Source organism: Macaca thibetana, chromosome 17 (genome assembly GCF_024542745.1).
Source record: "Macaca thibetana thibetana isolate TM-01 chromosome 17, ASM2454274v1, whole genome shotgun sequence".
Taxonomy (NCBI): Eukaryota; Metazoa; Chordata; class Mammalia; order Primates; family Cercopithecidae; genus Macaca; species Macaca thibetana.
Window position 1 is genome coordinate 23,599,826 of NC_065594.1, and position 22,952 is coordinate 23,622,777.

The window sequence follows — 22,952 nt, forward strand, 5'->3', positions numbered from 1 at the left end:
AAAATTTTTTGCCCCGTAAGGGTATCCTGGCACCATTTATTGAACAGACCATCCTTTCTCCACTATCACCTTCCATCAGGCAACCATATATATGCATCTGTTTTTTTTTCTTGTTTATTCTGGTAAAATATACATATCTATCATATTAGCCATTTGTAAGCATATAGTTCAGTGGCACTTAGGTACAGTCACGTTGTTGTGCAGTCATCACCACCATCCATCTCTTAGAACTATTTTCACCTTCAAAATTGAAACCTATACCCATTAAATAATAATTCTCCATTCTCCCCTCTCCCCCAGTCCCTGGTAACCACCATCTACTTCCTTTTTCTGTTAATTGGACTCTTCTAGGTACTTCATTTAATGGAATCATACAGTACTTGTCCTTTGGTTACTGGCTTATTTCACTTAGCATGATTTCTTCAAGCTTCACTTACTGTAGCACGTTAGAATTTCTTTTCTTTTTAAGACTCAACAATATTCCATGTAAGTATATACTGTACAGACTACATTTTGTTTATTCATCTGTTGCTGGACCCTTGGGTAGCTATGTATGCTATTGTGAATAATGCTGTTATGAACATGGGTGTACAAATAATCTGTTCAAGTCCCTGCTTTCATTTCTTTTGGTCGTATACCCAGAAATGGGATTGCTGGATCATGTGGTAATTTTCCAACGTTTTGAGAGGCTGGGCACGGTGACTTACACCTGTAATCCTAGCACTTTGGGAGGCCAAGGCAGGTGGATCACCTGAGGTCAGGAGGTCAAGACCAGCCTGGCCAACATGGTGAAACCTCGTCTGTACTAAAAATACAAAAATTAGCCAGATGTGGTGGCTTGCACCTGTAGTCCCAGCTACTGGGGAGGCTGAGGCATGAGAATCACTTGTACCTGGGAGGTAGAGGTTGCAGTGAGCCAAGATCACGCCACTGCACTCCAGCCTGGGTGACAGAGCGAGACTCTGTCTCAAAACAAAACAAAACAAAACAAAAACAAACAAACAAAAAACAATTTGAGGAACTAGCATACTGTTGTCTATAGCAGCTGCACCATTTTACGTTCCCACTAGTAGTGTACAAGGGTCTCAGTTTCTCCACACCCTCCCATTGCTTGTTAATTTGTTTGTCTTTTTTTTTTTTTTTAATAATAGTCATCCTAATGGGTGTGAAGTGATATCTCATTGCTTTGATTGGCATTTCCTTAACAATTAGTGATGTTGAGCACCTTTTCATGTGCTTATTGGCTTGTGCATCTAGTTTTAAGAAACTTGGGCCAGGTATGGTTGTTTACGCTTGTAATCCCAGCACTTTGGGAAGCTGAGGCAGACAGATTCTTGATCGAATGAGTTCAAGACCAGCCTGGGCAACATGGCAAAACCCCATCCCTACAAAAAATACAGGTAGTGCATGCCTGTAGTCCCAGCTACTTGGGAGGCTGAGGTGGGAGGATCGCATGAGCCCAGGAGTTGGAGGTTGTAGTAAGCTACGATCATGCCACGGCACTCCAGCCTGGATGATAGAGTAAGACCCTGTCTCAACAAAAAAAAAAAAAAAAAAAAAAAAAAAAAAAAAGAAACTTGAATTTAGAGTCTAATTTCTAAAAAAAAAAAAAAATGCTCTGTCTCCAATGCTCACATTTCTAATGATCTAACAATATATATGATGTGATATTCTGCACAATGACCCTATGTTAACAACAACAACAAAAACACGAATAATTTCAAGAATACTTTTATTAAGAAGAAAACCATGTATTTTAGAAAACTGTGTGACTTTATGTTTATCACATGAGAAGGCCCATAACACCTGAATCCCAAGATTAAGTTTTGCACTGAGCTCTGAAAACTAGCAAAATGAATGAAACTAAGGGATGGGAGGGAACACTCAAACTGAGGGAACAACATGTATGAAGACTTTAAGGCAGGATGGGACATAGTGGGCAGCAGGAACAGAGAAGACCATGTAACAGAAGCAGAGAAAGCGAGGGGTAGATGAAATCACTGCTGCTGCTGCTGCTGCCTGGATGGCCACATTCTGGGAGGAAGGCAAATGAGGACTGGAGAGACCACATGAAGGACCTTGGTCTCTATTCCAAGAGCAACAGATGTCACTGAAGTTTCATTTTATTTTTTTACATTTTTACTCAAGTGTAATATGTATATAGATCCTTCCATGCTGCTAAATCAAATGGAACTTTTTCAGTCTTTCTCTTATTACTTAACAGTATTTTAAGATTACCTACTCCTCTTAAAACTCTCTTACGGCTGGGCACGGTAGCTCACACCTGTAATCCTAGCACTTTGGGAGGCTGAAGTGGGAGCATCTCTTGAGCCCAGAAGTTGGAGATCAGCCTGGGCAACATAGCAAGACCACGTCTATACTAAAAAAATTTAAAAATTAGCTAGGTGTGGTGGTGCACACCTGTAGTCCCAGCTACTTGGGAGGTTGAGGTGGGAGGATCACTTAAGCCCAGGAGGCCAAGGCTGCAGGAAGATAGGATCATGCCACTGCACTCCAACCTGGACCACAGAGCAAGACCCCCTTTTTTTTTCGAGACGGAGTTTTGCTCCTGTTGCCCAGGCTGGAGTGCAATGGTGCGATCTCAGCTCACCGCAACCTCCGCCTCTCGGGTTCAGGCTATTCTCCTGCCTCCCCCTCCCAAGTAGCTGGGATTACAGGCATGCGCCACCATGCCCAACTAATTTTGTATTTTTAGTAAAGACAGGGTTTCTCCATGTTGGTCAGGCTGGTCTCAAACTCCCGACCTCAGGTGATCCACCCGCCTTGGCCTCCCAAAGTTCTGGGATTATAGGCATGAGCCACGGCGCCCAGATGCAAGCCCCTATCTTTAAAAAAACACACACACACACACACACACACACACACACACACACACACACACACACACACACACACACACCCCCCCTTCTCTTCTGTCGGTTTCTGTGATACTATACTCCCCTCAATTTTGTCTTCTCTTTGGGCAGCTCCTCTTCATCTCGAATAGTTTATCTTTGATTAAACCTTCAGGTGTTAAAGATTCTGAAAGCTGACTCCTAAGCTCTCTTTTTTTATATATATACTCTATTCTCTCTTTTAAGTGATGATATTCCCACCCATGGGGTGAAGATTTTTATGTAAGAACTTAGATGCTTATCTGACATCTTTGTTTAATGATTCCTGATGAGAGTTCCTATCAGAATCTTTAAGAAAGGACATGAACTTCTAAAACAAATCTTTCAATGTCCTAGCCGGTCTCTTCTTCCCCCCCCCCCCCCGTCAGGATTTTAATGTATTCCAAGTTCAGGAGCAAAGACTAAATTACCCCCTCAATCCCTGGGACTGTCCCAGTTTTAGCACTAAAGATGCCACATCCCAAGAAGCCCTTCAATCCCAAGCAAACTAGCACAGTTGGTCACCCTATTTCTGTCTTCTGTAGCAGTGCACCTTAAACTTGAACGTGTACGTGGATTACCCAGAGATCTTATTAAGATGCCAACTCTGATTCAGGTGATGTGGGTGAGGCCTGAGATTCTGCATTTCTGACAAGCTCCCAGCTGCTGCTGCTGCTGGTGGTCCTGCTGTTGCCAAGACCACAATGTTTGTGGTGAGGGATGGGAGCACACGTGGCTTTCTCTGTCTGCAGTTATTATGCTGGATTGTTTGCTGGTTTGCCCACTAAACCATGAGGACAGGAACCACGTGCTAAGCCTCTATAATCCCCAATACTAGCAGGGTACCCAGCACAAAGCGGGTACTCAGTAGATTCCTTTTGGCCGACTAGAGGACAGAGTAAAAATTCCTGCCAGGCACAGTGGCTCATGCCTATAATCCCAGCACTTTGGGAGGCTAAGGTGGGAGGATCACTTGAGCCCGGGACGTCCAGAACAGCCTAGACAACATAGTAAGACCTCATCTCTACTAAAAATGTAGAAATTAGCCAGGTGTGGTAGCATGCACATGCAGTCTCAACTACTCCGGAGGCTGAGGCAAGAGGATTGCTTGAGCCCAGGAGTTTGAGGTTGCAGTGAGCTGTGATCACACCACTGCACTCCAGCCTGAGAGTTAGAACAAGACCTTGTCTCAAAAAAAAAAAAAAAAAATTCCTTAAGAGGGGCCCAGGATTTATGGGGGTTGGGGAAGCCAGGACCTGCACGAATGCAGCTAACCATAATCCTTTGTATGGAGTCCGGAAGAAACCTAATGGCTGGCGGGGAAGGGGATTTTGTTTGTTTGTTTGTTTTTGTTTTTGAGACAGAGTTTTGCTTTGTCACCCAGGCTGGAGATCAGTGACGCTATCTCAGCTCATTGCAAGCCCGCCTCCAGGGTTCATGCCATTCGCTTGCACCAGCCTCCCGAGTAGCTGGGACTACAGGTGCCTGCCACCACGCCCAGCTAATTTTTGCATTTTTAGTAGAGATGGGGTTTCACCATGTTAGCCAGGCTAGGATTATAGGCTTGAGCGACCTTGCCTGGCCTTTTTTTTTTTTTTTTTTTTTTTTTTTTTTTTTGTAAACAGAGTCTCACTATCACCCAGGCTGGAGTGCAGTGGCATGATCTCAGCTCACTGCAACCTCTGCTTCCTGGTTCAAGTGATTCTCCTGCATCAGCCTCCCAACTAGCTGAGATTACAGGCGTGTGTGCCACCACACCTGGCTGATTTTTGTATTTTTAGTAGAGACGGGGTTTCACCATGTTGGCCAGGCTGGTCTCAAACTCCTGGGCTCAAGTGATCCACCCGCCTCAGCCTCCCAAAGTGCTGGGATTATAGGCATGAGCCACTGTGCCCAGCCTCTTTTTTTTTTTTTTTTTTTTTCAGTTTTTACAAATTGTGATAAAATATACATGACATGAAATTTACCATCTTAACCATCTTTAAATGTACAGTTCAGTGGCATTAAATATATTCAGATGGTTGAGCAACTATTACCACCATATCCACATCTCTTTTCATCTTATAAAACAGAAAGAAACTCTGTACTCATTAAGCAATAACTCCTCATTCCCCCCTCCAGCTCCTGACAAGCACTGTTCTATTTTCCGTCTCTACGAATTTGACTACTCTAAGTACATCATTTGAGTGGAATCATACAGTATTTGTCTTTTTTTTTTTTTTTTTTTTTGGACTGGCTTATTTGGACTTTTATTTGGACTGGCTTAGCATAATGTCCTTTTATTTGGACTGGCTTAGCATAATGTCCTTTTATTTGGACTGGCTTAGCATAATGTCCTTAAGGTTCATCCATGTTGTAGCAGGTGTCAGGATTACCTTCAAGTGAGGATTCCTGAATCCAGTCTGATATCTGCCCTGTGTTCCTCACATTCTGCTGTCCCAGAAAGATCTGACAAGCATGACCAGAGTAAAGAGGAGAGAGGGAGCACACAGGTCTGAGATGGAACAAGTTAACTTCATTTGAATACTCTGAAAATTGACTGCTGGGAAATGACCCTGAAGTCATGTCATTAGAAACCCTGGGGTGCAAATATTTTCTCAAGAGACTCCATATTCTGTTCTTTGGAAGCTGAGTGGAGCCTTGGCCATTTTGACTCTAACTCGAGTCTCCTTATCTGCAGTGACCTTCACCTCCACTAATTTCACCTACATTTGAAGCTGGAGTAGGGAGTCTACCCTACTCCAGCTCCAAAAACTTAAATTCAGATCTCATTCTCAGCAAGAACCCCTTATTCATTCATTGTTCCCACTCAGGTTACTCCCATTTCATTTGCTTTTTATTTTTGTTTTTTAACCTCATTGAGCCTTGCATCCCTAAGTACTTTTATCCTTAAGCACTTCTATCTGAGAGGAGTGCTTACATCCCTACTCCTGTTAGACGCCACGGTCCATCCATTCATCCACTCGCTTGCTGGTGCTCTCAACTGCTTTATCCCATTGGGTATTCTGCCAAACCCGTCTAACGAAAGCCCAGCCCTGGATCAGTGCAAGTGTTTACCCTTTGTGAGCCTCCAGCCAGGCTGCCTAGTGCTGCTGGAAGAAACCTCATGCCTCCACGAACTCATGCTGCTAAAAGTTAGCCTGTTCCCTAACTGGGTCCATAGGTCTGTCCAGTAATCTTCACAGGCTTCACCTCCTTTCTCTTCCCCAATCTGCAACCATGGCTTTTTAAAACTTTCCCTGTCTTCTAAAATTGTATTTTTCTGTCTACTTCATTGAACAAGTAAATGCCATCATAAGAGAACTTCCTCAATTTTCTGTTACTATAGCTAAAAACTTCCCTGAATCCATGCCAAGCTTTTTGTCTGCCCTTTGGTAACAATGGAAGAGGTATACTGCTTCCTTCTAAAGCTAATCCTTCCATTTTTACTCTGACTCCCTTCCCTGTCCTTAGGGCCGTCTGCCCTTAGCATTTAACCAAAACATTCAAATCTTTCCCATCTTTGAAGAAAACTCTACTTCATATCCTCCTCTAGCTGCTCCTTTTTCTTTCTTACTATCTCTGGGTCTTCCGTTTTCTCCTTAACCCATTGCATTTCTTCTCTCACCAGTCCACTGAGACTCTCACCAATTCAAGGCTCCCTTTTCAGTCCTAGTCTTCCTTGACCTCACAGCAACATTTGGCCGCTCTTTCTATCCTCTCTTGGTTCCAACCATCCTGAACACCTTTCAGTTTTCTAAATGTGGTGACTTTTGCTTTCAGGCTTTTGTAGATGCTTTTCTTTCTGCCTGGACTACTCTTCCTCCAGTCTCCACCTTCTTTGCCCAGCTAACTCAGGTCCCACCCCTACATCACTGCTTCTAGGAAACATTCTTTGATGTTAACTGCCTACTGCCTGTAAAAGATGGGTTGGTTGCCCCTTCTTTATATTTGCATGACTTAACCATGTCATGGGGTCAGCAAACTTTTCTTGTAAAGGACCAGATAGTAAATATAGTTGACTCTGTAGATCTGTGGGTTCTCAGTCTTCAGGTTCAACCAACTCTAGATTGAAAGTACAATATTCAAGGGATGTGGAACAAAGGCCATAGCCACAGATTTTGGTAGCTGCAAACCGGGGAGCTGGTCTTGGAACCAATCTCCCGAGGGACAACTGTACTTTTGACTTTGCAGGTCAGTAGGCAAAATCAAGATGGTTGTGAAAGTATGTGTATAACAAGAAGGAAGCAAACTTCACAAAATTTTATTGTTGCAATCCAAAACATAATACCATATAATTTTTTTTTGTAATACAGGTCTACTAATGAGAAGAATAGAATTGGTTTTGGGGAAGTGACATATCATTTCATCAGGGTTCAAGTTAGCATTCCTAGTCATCAAAATCAATTGCAGACGTTCATCTGTTAATGCTGATCTGTAATGAGATTTTATATATTATACTGACTTCATTTTTTTGTATGCGTAATTCTGTGTGATATGAAAAGAGAAATAAAGTGAAATATAAGGAAGGCATAACTCCTGTTCTCATGGAATTTATAATCTGTTTGGAAAATTATCATTGCAATAGGAAAGCCTCCTTAATGACGACAAGCATCACTGCTTTAGGAGAGATATGGAATAGTTCATTACATGTTCCCAAAATAGTTTTTTCAGATTATTCATAGTTCAGAAGGATATCTATCTATAAAAAAGTGAAGCCAGACATGTCCTTACTTTTATTAGGAGGTCTGTATTGTGATGTATACTGACTGATACTTTTAATATTCTTCTCTTTTTTCTTTTTTTTTTTTTTTGAGACAGAGTCTTGCTCTGTCACCAGGCTGGAGTGCAGTGGCATGATCTTGGCTGACAGCAACGTCCGCCTCCTAGGTTCAAGTGATTCTCCTTCCTCAGCCTCCTGAGTAGCTGGGACTACAAGCACGTGCCACCACGCCCGGCTAGTTTTTTTATTTTTAGTACCGACGGGGTTTCACCATGTTGGCCAGGATGGTCTCGATCTCTTGACCTTATGATCCGCCTGCCACGGCCTCCCAAAGTGCTGGGATTACAGGCATGAGCCACCATGCCTGGCCTCTTTTTTCTTTTTTATATCGCCATCTCAGTATTCTGTCATTTCGTGATGAAATAGTTGTTTATTTTGACACAACTCAAATAGAAATTAATGGTACTATGTGCTAAATGTTACTTTTTTATACTATTTTTCCTGTGATTATTTTTAAAAGGCCAGGTTTTCTTAGATGAGTTTTATCTTCATCTGCTTATTATCTTTTTAAAAAATGTATACCCATTTGTTTCTTTAAAAATCCAAGGCAATTTTTTAGTTGTAATAGCACCAGGTGTGGTGGCTCATGCCTGTAATCCCAGTGCTTTGGGAGGCCAAGGCAGAAAGATCACTTGAGGCCAAGAGTTCAAGACTAAGCTGGACAACATAGCAAGACCCTGGTCTTAAAAAAATAAATAAAATAAAATTTAAAAATTATCTGTGCATGGTGGCAGACACCTGTAGTCCTAGCCATGCAGTAGGCTGAGATGGGAGGATCGCTTGAGTCCAGGAGTTCGAGGTTACAGTGAGCCATAATCAGATCACTGCTTTCTAACCCAGGAAACAGAGCAAGACCCCATCACTAAATAAATAAATGAATGAATGAATACATAAATAAATAAAATGTATGTATGTATGTTATAATACCAAGAACAGCACATATTTAGACAATATTACACATCTAATTGCTTAAAATATATAAAACAATAATAAAATTTTTTCTTGATACACACCTATCCAAAATTGGCCGATAGTATACAATTGATAAATTACATTGATAGCAGTCATATATAAGAAGAGAAAGAAGCAGAAGAGGGAAAAACATATCTTCCCTCTTTAATGTACTTAGAATCAAGAAGAAAAAAAGAGACAATCACTCCTATGGGGCCACATTATTCATTGAGGTTTGAGGTCACATATAGTCTCTATTTATAATTGGGGAACACTTACATACTAAGACATTAAGTCTTCTTCAGGAAACCCTAAACAGCAGTTGGAGACAGGAATCCCATCCATGATGCTTGATGTTTTCCTCTTCTTGCTGTAACGCAGCATGCCTTAGTTATTCTTTTCTAAGGCACGTTATGTACCTGTTCTATAGTAATGCACCAAGAGAGATAGGAAAAAAAATTTTTTAATAGGCTGGTGATTCCAAAACTAGCCTTAGTTTCTCCCCTGAGCTTTATACTGTGATAATGTTTGGCTGTGTCCCCACCCAAATCTCATCTTGAATTGTAGTTTCCATAATCCCTGCATGTTGTGGGAGGGACCTGGTGGGAGGTAATTGAATCATGGTGGTGGTTACCGTCATGCTGTTCTCGTGATAGTGAGTGAGTTCTCATGAGATCTGATAGTTTTACAAGTTTCCCCCTTTCTCTCCACACTTCTCCTTCCTCCTGCCATGTGAAGAAGGATGTGTTTGCTTCCCCTTCCACCATAATTGTAAGTTTCCTGAGGCCTCTGCAACCATGCTGAGCTGTAGGTCAATTAAAACTCTTTCCTTTATAAATTATTCAGTCTCAGGTATTTCTTCATAGCAGCGTGAGAACGGACTTACACACCCTGTACACCCTAGTATGCCCAAGTGCCACTGATAGCATCACCTAAATTTTTAAGGCTGTATGAAACTTAAAATGTGAAAAACAAACTCTCAACTCTCCCCTCGCAGCCTATTTTCTTCCCAGCCTTCTCCATATTAGAGAATAGCATTGCCATCCATCTGCCTAGCTCGTCAGGCACAAAACCTAAGACCTATCCTTGGTTCCTTTTTTTTTCTTCTCACCTCTAACATCCAAACCATTAGCAGTCCTCTTTGCCCTTCCATCAGAGTATGTTGCAAATCATACCTTTTTTTTCTTCTTTTTTTTTTTAGATGGAGTCTCGCTCTGTCGCCCAGGCTGGAGTGCAATGGCGTGATCTCGGCTCACTGCAACCTCCACTGCCGGGGTTCAAGCAATTCACCTGCCTCAGCCTCCCAAGTAGCTGGGATTACAGACGCACGCCACCACGCCCAGCTAATTTTGTATTTTTAGTAGAGACAGGGTTTCACCATGTTGCCCAGGCTGGTCCTGAACTCCTGACCTCGGGTGATCCACCCACCTCGGCCTCCCAAAGTGCTGGGATTACAGGTGTGAGCCACCGCACCTGGCCAAACCATTTTTTATCAGCTTTCTAATGCATATCCCCTGTTGCTGATCTCTCTTGTGTATTGTCCATAAGCAGACAGTTTGTTTGTTTGTTTGTTTGGTAATTCGTATCATGTCTCTCCTGACCCACAACCTCCCAATGACTGCCTGTTGTAATTAAAAGTCCAAACTCCTGCTGGATGTGGTGGTGCATGCCTGTAGTCCCAGGTACTCAGGAAGCTGAGGCAGGAGGATCACTTGAGTCCAGGAGTTCTGGGCTATAGTACGCTATGCAATCTGGTGTCCACGCTAAGTTCAACATCAGTATGGTGACCTCCGGGAGTGAAGGACCACCAGATTGCCCTAAGGAGGGGTGAACCAGCCCGGGTCAGAAACAAAGCATGTGAAAACTCTCATGCTGGTCAGCAGTGGGATCGCACCCATGAATAGCCGCTGCCCTCCAACCTGGACAACACAGTGAGATCTTGCCTCTTAGGGAAAGGGAACAGAAAATGGAAAGGGAAAGGGAAGTCCTAACTCCTTATTATAGCCTATGCTAGCTAGCATTTATTGAGCACTTGCTATATGCCAAAGACTTTGTTAGGTGCTTTGCATATATTAACTGATGTAATCTTCACAACAGTCCTGTGAGGTTGAAACTATTATTAACCTTATTTTACAAAGCAAGAGTGTAATAGGAAGGTTAAGTAACTTATCCAAATCACACAGCTAGTAAGTGGCCAACCTGGAATTCAAAGCACAGAGTCTGACTCCAAAGCATAGGGTCTGGGCCCTCTATACCATCCAACTCGAGCTTGTCATTTTGCTTTTCTTAAGCCACACTGGCCTTTTTCTCCCTCAAGCACATCAGGCTTGCTCCCTCCATAGGAGTTTTGCACTGGCTGTTCCTCTGTCCATGGTGCCTGTCATCTCATCATTTAAGTCTCCACTCAAATGTCTTTTTCTCAGAGAGATTTTTGCCTTACCACTGTCTTTAAAATTACTCTCCCACATATACAGTGTCACCTTTTTCCTATTTTCATAGCAGCACTTACAATATCTGAATTGATCTTAATTCTTTTAATGTTTGTTTCTCTGTAAGTATTTACTTAATAACTGTTGCTGGATGGATGGTTGCTGACTATTGAATATTGGCTAGTATAGTGGTTAAGGATACAGGCTTTGAAATCAGATTCCTGGGTTCATATCCCAGCCCCACTCTTTAGTTGTATGAAGTTAGGCAAGTCACTTAACAATTCTCTGCCTCAGTTTCTTCATCTGTAAAATAGAAATAATACCTCCCTCATAGGATTGTTATCGGAATTAAATAGAATAATGTGTATGTCTCTTAAAACAATTCATAACACCTGAGAACTCAAACCATGTTATTTGTTTTATTTATTACACTAAAGTTTTTGTAGCAACAAATATTACTATTATTATAATATTGAATGAATGGCATACCCAGAATACTCTTTGGAAAGTCATGTTTCCAGGCCCTCCTCCAGGCCAACTGCGTCAGAATATCTGAGAAAAGGGCCCATGAATCTTTAAATATATATATATATTTAGGGAGTCTGATAAATATCCAACCTTGGAAACTATGACAGTAGCCTTTTAGCATCACTATTTAGGATCAACCTGGACAGTTGTGTCTGTGTGACATCATCAGTGACATCATGACACTGCAGTGACACCATGCAATAATTTGTAATTTTGCTGAGATGTAAAGTGAGAGCAAGTCATCCTGATAAATGGACCTAGAAGACCCTTACCACTCTCCCTAACATCCCCATTACAGTGCAGCCTCATTCTCTTCCATGTATCTCTGTTGGCAAGCAGTAAAACTTAGAGTGACTCTAATTTTATTTCTGCTTGGAAAATCATCTCAAAAAGAAAACTAACCAAGAAATATGGGGATGCCAGGAAAGATTTTTTTTTTTTTTTTAAAGTAGTGATTCTACCTTAAACTGTAAGAAAAAAAAATCATGAAGCCGTTTTTTTTTGTTTTTTGTTTTTGGCAGGTGCACCAACCAATGCAAAAACTGCACGTTATCAAGGAAATTACATGCTATTGCTATAAGTTCGGGTTTATAAGTTCAGATATTAACAAAGCTTTTATGAATGTCATGAAAGAGATTGTGTAAGACATAATTTCTGCCTTCCTAGAGCTGGAAAGACAAAACTACCATACACAAAACAGCAAGTGAAATTAAAGCGAATAATAAATGATAGACAGCCAGTGCTGTTTATTTCAGAAAAGAAAGTAAAAATATCAGCTAGAAGGGTTCACTGAAACAGTAGTGGCTAATGATGACAAACAACAAATCTTCTTTAGTTGCAGGACCAGCTCTGCCCCCTAATTATAAAAGCAGTAGTTCAGATTCATCAGACAGCGATGAAGACAGTAGTTCTTTGTACGAAGAAGGAAATCAGGAATCTGAAGAAGATGACACTGGTCCAACTGCAAGGTCAGTCATTTAATTAAATTAAATGATAGACCAAACTTCAGAGCTAGTATAAGTTGGCTGGAACAGATAACTAATAAGGGGATATCAAATTTCCATTTATACAGCACAGGGAGAAATCATTTTGTATGGCACTTCATCCTGAACTATACCTTTTACAAAGAAATTTATTCTAGTAGGGTGCAGCTATAGAGATATCTAGAATTTCAATATATATTTTTTTTTCCTGAGACAGGGGCTCACTCTGGCACACACTGGGGTGAAGTGGCATGATCTTGGCTCACTGCAGCCTCTGCCTTCCAAGCTCAAGTGATCCTCCCACCTCAGTCTCCTGAGAAGCTGGGACCACACCACAGGCGCCCAGCAAATTTTTGTATTTTTTGTAGATTTTTTTGGTATTTTTTGTAGAGATGGGGTTTCATCATGTTGCTCAGGCTGGTCTCAAACTCCTGGACTCAAGTGATCTGCCTGCCTCAGCCTCACAGTGCTGGGATTATAAGCATGAGCCACCACACCAGCCAATAAAATTCTTACATAAAGGATTTTTCTTAAGATGTCATTGAAGTGATGAAGTAGGCACATAAACCATAGAATTTCTTCTTAAAATTATATATGCGGTATATGTTTTCTTTAAATAAACTAATGATTTCTTCTTTTTCTTTTTTTTTTTTGAGACGAAGTCTCGCTCTGTAGCCCAGACTGGAATCCGGTGGCATGATCTCGGCTCACTGTAGCCTCTGTCCTAAGTTCAAGTGATTCTCCTGTCTCAGCCTTCCAAGTAGCTGGAACTACAGGCATGTGCCACCATACCTGGCTAATTTTTGTATTTTTTAGTAGAGACAGAGTTTCACCATGTTGACCAGGCTGGTCTTGAACTCCTGACCCCAAGTGATCTGCCCGCCTCGGCCTCCCAAGGTGCTGGGATTACAGGCGTGAGCCATCGCACTCAGCTGAATGATTTTCTTCTAATCTAGCCTTAATACTATGGGTCTATGTAAATGAGATGTCAAATCTTTGTTTATTATTGAGTAACAAGCTTTTTTAAAATTCATTTTAAATATTATCAGGTGGAAATAGCAACTTAAACCCCTTCCTTAAATGAGAATAAAAGTCACAGTCATAAACTTTTTACTTAGAAACATCTGACCAATAGACTTTGAAACTTCATTGAGGGAAATCTTTAATACCACAGAAAATATAGAATAGTGATATATTACTGCTGTAAAGAAATAACCAATCTGTATTTTAGGCCAAAAATAAATTCCAGGAAAAGACTTAGTTATGAACTGTTGTCATAGGCCGGGTGCAGTGGCTCACACCTGTAATCCCAGCACTTTGGAAGGCCAACGTGCGCAGCTCACTTGAGGTCAGGAGTTTGAGACCAGCCTGGCCAACATGGTGAAACCCCGTCTCTACTAAAAAGATACAAAAATTAACTGGGTGTGGTGGCACTTGCCTGTAATCCCAGCTACCTGGGAGGCTGAGGCAGGAGAATTGCTTGGACCTAGGAGTGGGAGGTTCCAGTGAGCCAATATCACACCACTGCACTCCAGCCTGGCCAACAGGGCAAGAGTTCCTCTCAAAAAATAAAAAAATAAAAATAAAAAGAACTATCATAGTATCCAGTTTTTATTTGGCAAGATTAATTTATTGTTGCAGTGTTTATACAACTAGATTTAATGCTTTTATTAAAAAATTAAAGTGTGTTTTTGTGAAAAAAATTTGATATATATGCATAAAGTTATACTACTGTGTTTTCAGAAAACAGAGGAAAAATCAGGATAAGGATGATGATGATGATGATGATGATGATGATGATGGGTTTTTTGGACCAGCCCTTCCTCCTGGATTTAAAAAGCAGGATGATTCTCCTCCAAGGTGATAATGTGTAATATTTTAGGCTAGTCTTTCTTTAAATATTTTAACTAAGGAATCTTTAATGAATTAAAGAATTGTCTGAAATTATGTTTTAACTGAAATATTTATATAACATTTTGAAATGGGTCATTCATAGGGAAAAGAAGTTGTTTCCTATAATAAAAATAATTATTTACATGTTTATGACACTTTCATAGTTTACAGAAAACTTCCACATCTGTTATTTGATATTCACAAAAGTGTTTTGTGGTAAACAGGGTGGATCATCCCTCTCCCCACTTTATAAACAGATGAGGTCACACACACGTAGTAGCAGACCTGGGGCTAGAATCTTGATGTTCTGACTTTTAATTCAATTGTTTTCTTAATTGTTTATCAGTAGAAGAAACAAATCCCCATGTGCCATATTAGACAATTGGACTAACTTCTCTGAATCTCAAATTTGTTATCTGTAAGCTAGGATAACAGCATGTACTTAACAGAATTGTTTTGATGATTGAGGTTTCATAGTTGTATACCTAGACTTTGTGTGTATGTGTGTGTGTGTTTAATTTATATGGAGCCTGGCACAGAGTAAGTATAGAGTAAATATTTATTCCTGTCTTCTTCCCAGAATTGTAAAATTTTTAAATGCCAAATATAAGATTGCACGTTAAATTGTTTATACTTCATAATACTGTATACCAATATGCAAGAACAAGCAGAAAAGGCTGTTTATTTTATATTCAAAGTTTATAATCACATTTGGCAGCTCCTAACTTCCATTAACTTTGGTTGTTTTAGATATACAGAATAGGCAGTCTACAGACCCCAAACTAAAAATGATTTTTACATTTTTGAGAGTAGCTAAAAAAACGACAACAGATATGCCACAGAGAGCCACATGTGGCTTTCAAAGCCTAAGAGTTACTGTCTAGCCCTTTATAGAAAGTTGTAACATTCTAGGATGTAACATTCCTTTTAAGAAAACACATTACTTAAATGTATAGCAATTTTTTTTCTTGAGAGTATTATTTTGGCAATAATAAAATACATGTGTAAAATAAACAGCTGGCATTATATATTGGAGTTATAAACCTTTTATAGTATCATAACATGCCATGGTTATATTCCTTTACTGTGTTTTAAGATTTTATATACTGGTAATTTTATTACCACCAATCCCCTGAGGCCAGAAAGTTAAGTTTTAATTGCATTTGTAGATTGCTAAAAATTGTACTCAGAAAAAATCTATGCTGTACTCATAGCTTATAAATGATACCTAATTTTATCTTTTTAACAGTGCCAAAATTCCCTGTCTCATAAGCAAATTGTTCTGCTCAAAGAAGTTTCATGAATCAAGACAAGAGGTTATTAAATGGTCAGGATGGGAGCCCAGAGTTTCTGACTGTCAGTACTGTTTTTTCCCCTGCCAGGATGCCTGTCTGTGGGGTTCTAATAGAACATGGTGCAACCTGGAAATTTTAGCTTAGGACTTCATTTCCATCTGGGTTGGTAACACTGGCACAGTGACAACTATGGAAAAAACATTGGTACAAAAGCAAGGATGAAGTATCTTAAAAGTATGAAAGAGGGTATTTTTTTATTTTTTATTTTTATCTTTTTAATTTTTTCCTTCATAAAGTAAGGCTGTCTCTTTTTAAGACCCAGTATTCAGGCAAGTCTGTCTTCTGAAGTGATGACAGTTGCCTCATTATGTGGCAGTAGGGCAGCTGGAAAGAAAATGCACTTTGACATCAAGTAGACCAGGGTCTGAACTCTAGCTCAGCCACTTACTAATTGTGTTAATCTTGGACATGATTTTGCTCATCTTAAAGGTGGAGTGACTGACACTGACCAGGATTGTTTTAAGGAAACCAATGCACTGCTTGAAATGTGGTTAGCACAGTACCTTTTTCCCTTTCTATGTGTCTTAATGAACTAGCTGCATTCTTCTACAGTTCCACATCATTACTGTATTATCAAGTGAGAACAATGGATAGATTTTTAATACTGCCATGTTATATAGACCACAGATTGCTGGCATTGTCTGCACATGCTATATATGTCCTTGAAGAACTCGATTTCTACTTTGGTAGTTCTGACCATAATTATAATGCCCCTAAGGTATCTTTCACTGGACAGTGAATCTCAAAACTGAAGGAAAGCCAAGGCACAAAATAAAAAAAGACCATCACAGATTTTAGTACAATTTTTTTAAAACATTGCCATTTTTATTTAATATAGTTCTTTTTAGGAAGTGTGCATATGCCAGTGTCACAAAGATTGAGAATTACTGGCTTGGTCTCTAATTATTGACTAACAAGTAGAAAATTCAAATGTGAAAATTAGGTTTTTAAAAGACATCTAGCAGAAAGATACTAGGTAATACTAGTAAAAATAAAGTGTTAAATAAAATTCTTATTTTCAACATTTGTTACTATCTGGCTTTATTATTTTTGTGAACTTTTGTTCTGAAAACTGCTTTTTAAAGTCAGGGAGAATGATAAAAGTACATTTTATTTTTCAGGCCCATAATAGGTCCTGCACTGCCACCTGGTTTCATTAAATCTACACAGAAAAGTGACAAGGGCAGAGATGATCCAGGACAACAGGTATCATCATCCCATTTCAACTCTAAGGTTTGGAAAGTTTTCATTGAAAGGATAAGATGTATTGTAACAAACTCCAAACTTTATGCATGCAGTTACTACAATCACTGGACTCAACTGTAATGTAAGACTCAGTTATATTCAGATTAATTTAAGATTGTAACATAAGTAGATGAAATAAAAAGCTATTCAAAACCTGAGATTCTGTTAGGAAAATAACAGGGTTGACGGGGTGTTACCTATTCATGCTTCTTATCTTTGAAGGGGGGCTTTAAAGTGTTAGAAGGATGGAACATGAAGAAAAGTTTAAGAAATGATTGTGATGTGGGCTGGAGGAGAGAAGGTTGAAGACCTTTTTAACAATGGTCTTTACCTTGAAATTTACTTTCTCCTAACCAAGCTCTAGTACCTGTGTATAAAAAAATACACTGGTGGATAAGTAATTTTAGGAAAAGATAGACCAAATGACTTTGGAGTAAAGTATAAAGGCTGTTTCTCTCCTTAACAAGAGTTGAGATTTGTAGAGTACTTTATAATTTGTAATGTGTTTTCCCAATATGTGGACCTTATTTTATCTTCTCCACAGTTTCATGAAATAGATATTATCTGCACCTTACAAATTCTAAAGACCAAAAAAATTGGGTACCTTACCCAAGATTACACAATTTTTACTGATCAAACCCATGGCACAAACTCAGTTCTTATGACTAAAAATCACTTGTTCAGTCTGTTATACTGCAGTGCCTTCCTATATATGAATTCATATATTCCAGAGACTCCTGTTTATCTCCACTAAGAATTCAACAGTTACACTGAGGTTGTTACTCAAAGGATGTATAATGAATGCAGTGGTTAAAATTATTAATTTCAGAGTCATTTACTTATTCTTTCAACACATGCTTGTAGAACACCTGCAGTGTGGCAGGCACATAGTCACAGAAGTGAATCTGTCAACAAATTAGTTTGTTCCTATCTTCACAAGACATCCAGGACTCAGCCACTTCTGCTCCCACCCTGGTCCAAGTGACCATCAAATTTCACCCCTTTTATTGGTCTTCATGCTTTATGTAGCCATTTCTCCTCTACTACCCCTTCTCAACACAAAAGTTGAAGGGGTCCAGATAAAACAAAGGCAGATCGAAGTCAGATCATGTCACTAACACTCAAAACCACCAAATTACTCCTCCTCTCCCTAAGTCAAAGCCAAAGTCCTTTTAGGGCCCTATACTGGCCTCCATTAGTGCTCTGATTTTATCTTTTGCTTTGATGTGACCACACTGGGCTCCTTGCTGTTCCTCCTCAAATACAGCAGGCCAGCTCCTACTTCTGAGCCTTTATGCCTGCTGTCCAAGCCTATGCAAAATGGTCTTCCCCTACATATCTATGTGGCTGACCTCCTAGACCTTTGGTTTTTTTTGCTGGAATATTATCTTTCCAATAAATCATCTCTGGCCTCCAAATTAAAATATGCTAACCTCCTCTTCCCTTCTTTAATTTTCCCCATAGTATTTATTGCCACCAAAGAAACCATTAATTTTACTGCTTCTTTTTGTTTATTGTTGGCCTCTTTCCACTAGAATGTGGCTCCATAAGAACAGAGATTTTTTTTTATCTTATCACCAGTGCCTTATATATAGTAGATATTCAGAAGTATTTGTTGAATGAATGAATGAATAAATCAAACACAGTGCCTGCCCTCATCACACCTACAAGATAGTGGGGAATACATACATCAGTATATAACATTGTGAATTATTCAAAAGATGAGACAAAATATAAATGGAACCATGATGGGGGAATCTAATCTGAAAATGAGAAAAAGTCTTTTTCAGCCAGGCGCAGTGGTTCATGCCTATAATCCCAGCACTTTGGGAAGCCAAGGCGGGTGGATTGCTTGAGCTCAGGAGTTCAAGACCACCTGGGGCAACATAGCAAAACCGCATCTCTACCAAAAATAAAAAAAATTAGCAAGGCATGGTGGCACATGCCTGTGGTGCCAGCTACCTGGGAGCTGAGGTGGAGGATGGCTTGAATCCAGGAGGTAGAGGTTGCAGTGAGCTGAGATCGTGCCACTGCACTCCAGCCTGGGTGACAAAGCAAGACCCTGTCTCAAAAATAAAAAAAAATAAAAAATAAAGGTCTTTATCTGAGTGAATGTCTACTAACCTGAAGTTTGATTAATTGGACTAGCTCAGCAAAGAAGGCAGGGAACATTGTTCCAGAGAGAGCAGATGGCTTAAGGCAAAAGAGAGTGTGGAGAGGATGAAAGTTAGGGTTAAAGAAGTTCAATATGGTTAGAACGGAGAGTGCAGGGAGAATGGTGAGAGAGAAGGTGAGGAAAGTAGGTAAGAGCTGTTCGAAGCTTTGCATTGAGCCTAGCTTGGGTACACTTAACTTCATGATCAGTAACATGCAGGTCATTACACTTACCTCATAGGGTTGTTACAAGGATTAAATCAGAGTAGTAGTTGTATTAGTCCATTTTCACACTGCTAATAAAGACATGCCCAAGACTGGGTAATTTATAAGGAAAGAGGTTTAATTGACTCACAGTTTAGCATGGCTGGGGAGGCCTCAGGAAACCTACAGTCATGGCAGAAGGGGAAGCAAACATGTCCGTCTTCACGTGGCGGCACCAAGGAGAAGAGTGAGTGCCCAGCGAAGGGGGAAGCCCTTGATGAAACCATCAGATCTTGTGAGAACAAACTCACTCTCACAAGAACAGGATGCGGGAAACCACCCCATGATTCAATGATCTCCACCTGGTCCCTCCCATGGCACCTGGGGATTATGGGAACTGCAATTCAAGATGAGATTTGGGTGGGGACACAGCCAAACCATCAGTAGGTATTCAACTTAAAGTAGCTCTCATTATTACCATTGTTCTTATTGCCTCCACTATGGATGCCATGAGCATAACTGAAGAATTTAGGCTAAGTATGAGGAATCCTTTCTAACAAGGGTGTTGAAGAAAAAATTACCAGAGGAAGGACTTCCAGCCATATGGAAGACTGAGATGACATCGTCAGGCTAGGCATTCCCCGCCATGAACACAAAGGAGTGCTAGGGGAAGAAAGAAAATAACAACCAGTTTAAAACACAGCAAAGCTCAAAAGGAAGAAAGGAAAATCCACACATACTAACAACATTGAAGGGAATTCAAAGCCAGACACAGGTTTACACAGCAGGGAACCACAGTCATTTTAGAGAACCCAGTCATAAACCCCAGAGAATCTGGGAACAGGAGCCTTGGCTTCTGGCTCACTCAGCCAGAGGAGATTGAATTGAGCCCCCTACATAAAGCCTGCAGCCTCAAAGTTCTGCTGTGTCTGTAAAAGGAGGACAAGGGGACTAGAGGACTAGAGAAATGTAACCCACTGTCCCTAGGAAGGTGGCAAGGAAATTTGCTTCTGCCTAGAGCCTTGTCATACTATCTGTAACCTACTTTCAGATGGTTCTGAATAAAAGCGTGTGTGTGTCTATTTCATGGGGAGAGGGACAGAAAACAAACCAAAAAAATGAATGTGTTAAAATGACATGTGCCACTCAGTTGGTAAATCTGAGTGAGGACATATTGGTCTTTATTGTACTCATCTTAGCACTTTTTTATAGGTTCAAAATTTTTCAAAATAAAAAATTGGGGAAAAATTTTTCAGAGGAGTAGCATAATTCAGCATTATTCGCCCTTGGAATTTTGTCCTAACCTACCTAGTTAGCAAATGCATAGCTTACATCATTTCCTAGGTGGTACACATTCTACATTCCCTAGCTTCTTTTGGTGGAAGGCGAGGGTCAGGCTGAGAGAGATTACACTGTAGGTCCATGTGTGAAATACTCTCGCTCTGATTGTTTGACTTATAATTTCCCTTTAATTGCACCTTTTTCAAAAGACCTTTCTTTTTCAGTTTTGAGATTTTCGTTTCTCAAAGATAGGCTTCTCTTAGCCTCATTCCCGGCATATACCCCCAAATTAAGACATAATAATACTAATGTTTGACATTTCTTGAGCACTTACCACAAGCCAGACACTGCAACAGCAGTATAAACCTAACTTAATCCAAACAACAATCCAGGGAGATAGTGTATCAACTGAATGCCTTCAGCTACAAATAACAGAAAATCCAACTCAAAATGGAACTTTATCTTAACCTACTTAGTTAGCAAATGGGTTAATTTACTTGGTGATATATGTTCTGTATTCTCAAAATAAGGAAAATATGTTTCATACATAATAAGAGGTCCAGAGGCAAGATGATTCCGAGCTTGATTAATTCATTTGCCTCATGATATCATCCAAGGCTCCAGTTTTTCTACCTTCCTGCTCTATAAGAGAATTAACAGTATGTTAATTCCGCCCTCATTGTACCAAGAAGCCTGCCAAAGTTCTAAGACTTAGGCTGACTGCCTTCATCATACTAAGAAGCCTGCCAAAGTTCTAAGACTTAAAAGCAGCTAGCAGTGTCCAGACACAGAAGAGGAATGGTCCTTTCCCTGTGCCTCTTTTGTAGAGGAAGGAAAACCTCTACCAGTTTCCTATAGACCTTTTGTGTTTATTTCCCAAGAATTGTGTCATGTGTCCATGCCTAAACCAGTCAGCTGAGCAAGAAGAAGAAGACCAAAGTGACTGCTTTGTAATATTTTGTAAACACATCCATACAATAGTTATACTTTTTTTTTGTGACTGGCCTAGAATTATCAATATTTTTCCCCAGGTGTTAGAGAAGGTCCCAGTTCCCTGAGAAGGGTGTGGCTTTAAAGAGGATAAACAAAATGCAGGGTTCTCTTGGCAATAGTTATTGGTAGAAGCTGTTATAATTCTCTTGTCAAAGACGAGAAAACCAGGGCTTAGAAAGGTTAAATAACATGCCTGAAGTCACAGGGCTAGTACAATGGCAAATGAGGCCTTCAACAAAATCAGCCCAAAGTATAAATCAATAGGGTACCTAATTTCTATCATAATTCTGGATAAAATGTGCAACATTTTTTTATTTAAAGAAATAACTCATCCAGGACACCAAAATAATTTAATACCCATAGAGAGGAATTGGGCATATTATTCTGTTTCTGATTTTCAGTTTAGTGTGTTTGGCCTAATTTTCTGTTTGCTTCTCCATCTCCGCTTTTATTTACCCCTGAACATAAGTGATACTTATTTCTAAAAATTGCAGGCATCATCCTACCAGGACATGCTGAAATTCCACCTTTATGAAACCATCTCATATTAAGATGGAAGTGAGACTATCATTAGCTTATTCCACTAATACTGTATTGGTGCCATGACTCTTAGAGTTAGTGTTTTGTTCTGTTTTCATGTCTCATAGTTTTAAAATTTCATTATAGCTTTTATATCTGAACATTTTGCGTCACCAAATATTTATATCTGTAGTGGGTTATAAATATGTTTAACATAATGTCTGTAACATCAGAAAGCTTACTATTGTAGATATAAGCTAGAAACACTTAAAGCTAAATCACTAACAGTTGAGATAAAATGATAGAGGGAATCGCTGTTATATACATAGAAAAAATACTGGCCTTGATCTTGGAATATTTGATTCTTAGATAATAGTTTTATAAAATCAGACAAGTTGTTTATTCTAATTACACTCTAAGTCTAAGTCTCCTCCAAAAAAAAAAAAAAAAAAAAACCAGAAATAGTGCCATTTTACAGTTTTGTTACAAGGATCTAATGAGGTATATGCCAAAATCCATAGTTACTAAGAATGTGTTTGTTTGTGTGTGTGTGTGTTAGAGTAAGCCACAACACAGTATATAATTGTCTACTTATTGTACTATGTTGAGAAGAGCTCTAAGTCTACATCTGTGTCCTTCAGGAAGAGAGTGAGGTCTGTCATGGACACAGGAAGAGAGGTGGGAGGTGGGAGAGAGTCTGCATACCATGGATTTGTCATCTCTGTGCTAGGCACTTGAGGAAGGTGAGGAAAAAGTCCCCA

The 22,952-nt window shown here is 39.8% G+C and overlaps 1 protein-coding gene and 2 long non-coding RNA genes across 7 annotated transcripts in view; 2 read left to right on the plus strand and 1 right to left on the minus strand.

Annotated features, from left to right (window-relative positions):
- LOC126940399 (uncharacterized) overlaps window positions 1-22,952 on the plus strand; it is a 117,735-nt gene that overhangs the window by 75,695 nt on the left and 19,088 nt on the right. The window lies entirely within an intron of this gene.
- Window positions 1-22,952, plus strand: part of GPALPP1 (GPALPP motifs containing 1) — a 49,922-nt gene that overhangs the window by 4,056 nt on the left and 22,914 nt on the right. For 4 of the 5 annotated variants that reach the window (XR_007720731.1, XM_050766216.1, XM_050766218.1 and 1 more), the window contains exons 2-4: window positions 12,400-12,532; window positions 14,291-14,407; window positions 16,917-17,001. Coding sequence is in view for 4 of the 5 variants with exons in the window: in XM_050766216.1 (XP_050622173.1) it covers window positions 12,400-12,532; window positions 14,291-14,407; window positions 16,917-17,001 (335 nt within the window). In the remaining variant the exon portion in view is untranslated. Of the gene's footprint in view, window positions 1-12,399; window positions 12,533-14,290; window positions 14,408-16,916; window positions 17,002-17,068; window positions 17,123-22,952 lie in introns of those variants that run through there. The other variant, XM_050766220.1, reaches the window with a different exon arrangement.
- On the minus strand, window positions 7,049-21,278 carry LOC126940403 (uncharacterized). The gene is made up of 4 exons (XR_007720743.1): window positions 21,014-21,278; window positions 19,980-20,061; window positions 8,887-9,031; window positions 7,049-7,308 (listed from the first exon to the last, which is right to left on the minus strand). It is a non-coding gene; the product is annotated as an uncharacterized LOC126940403 (long non-coding RNA).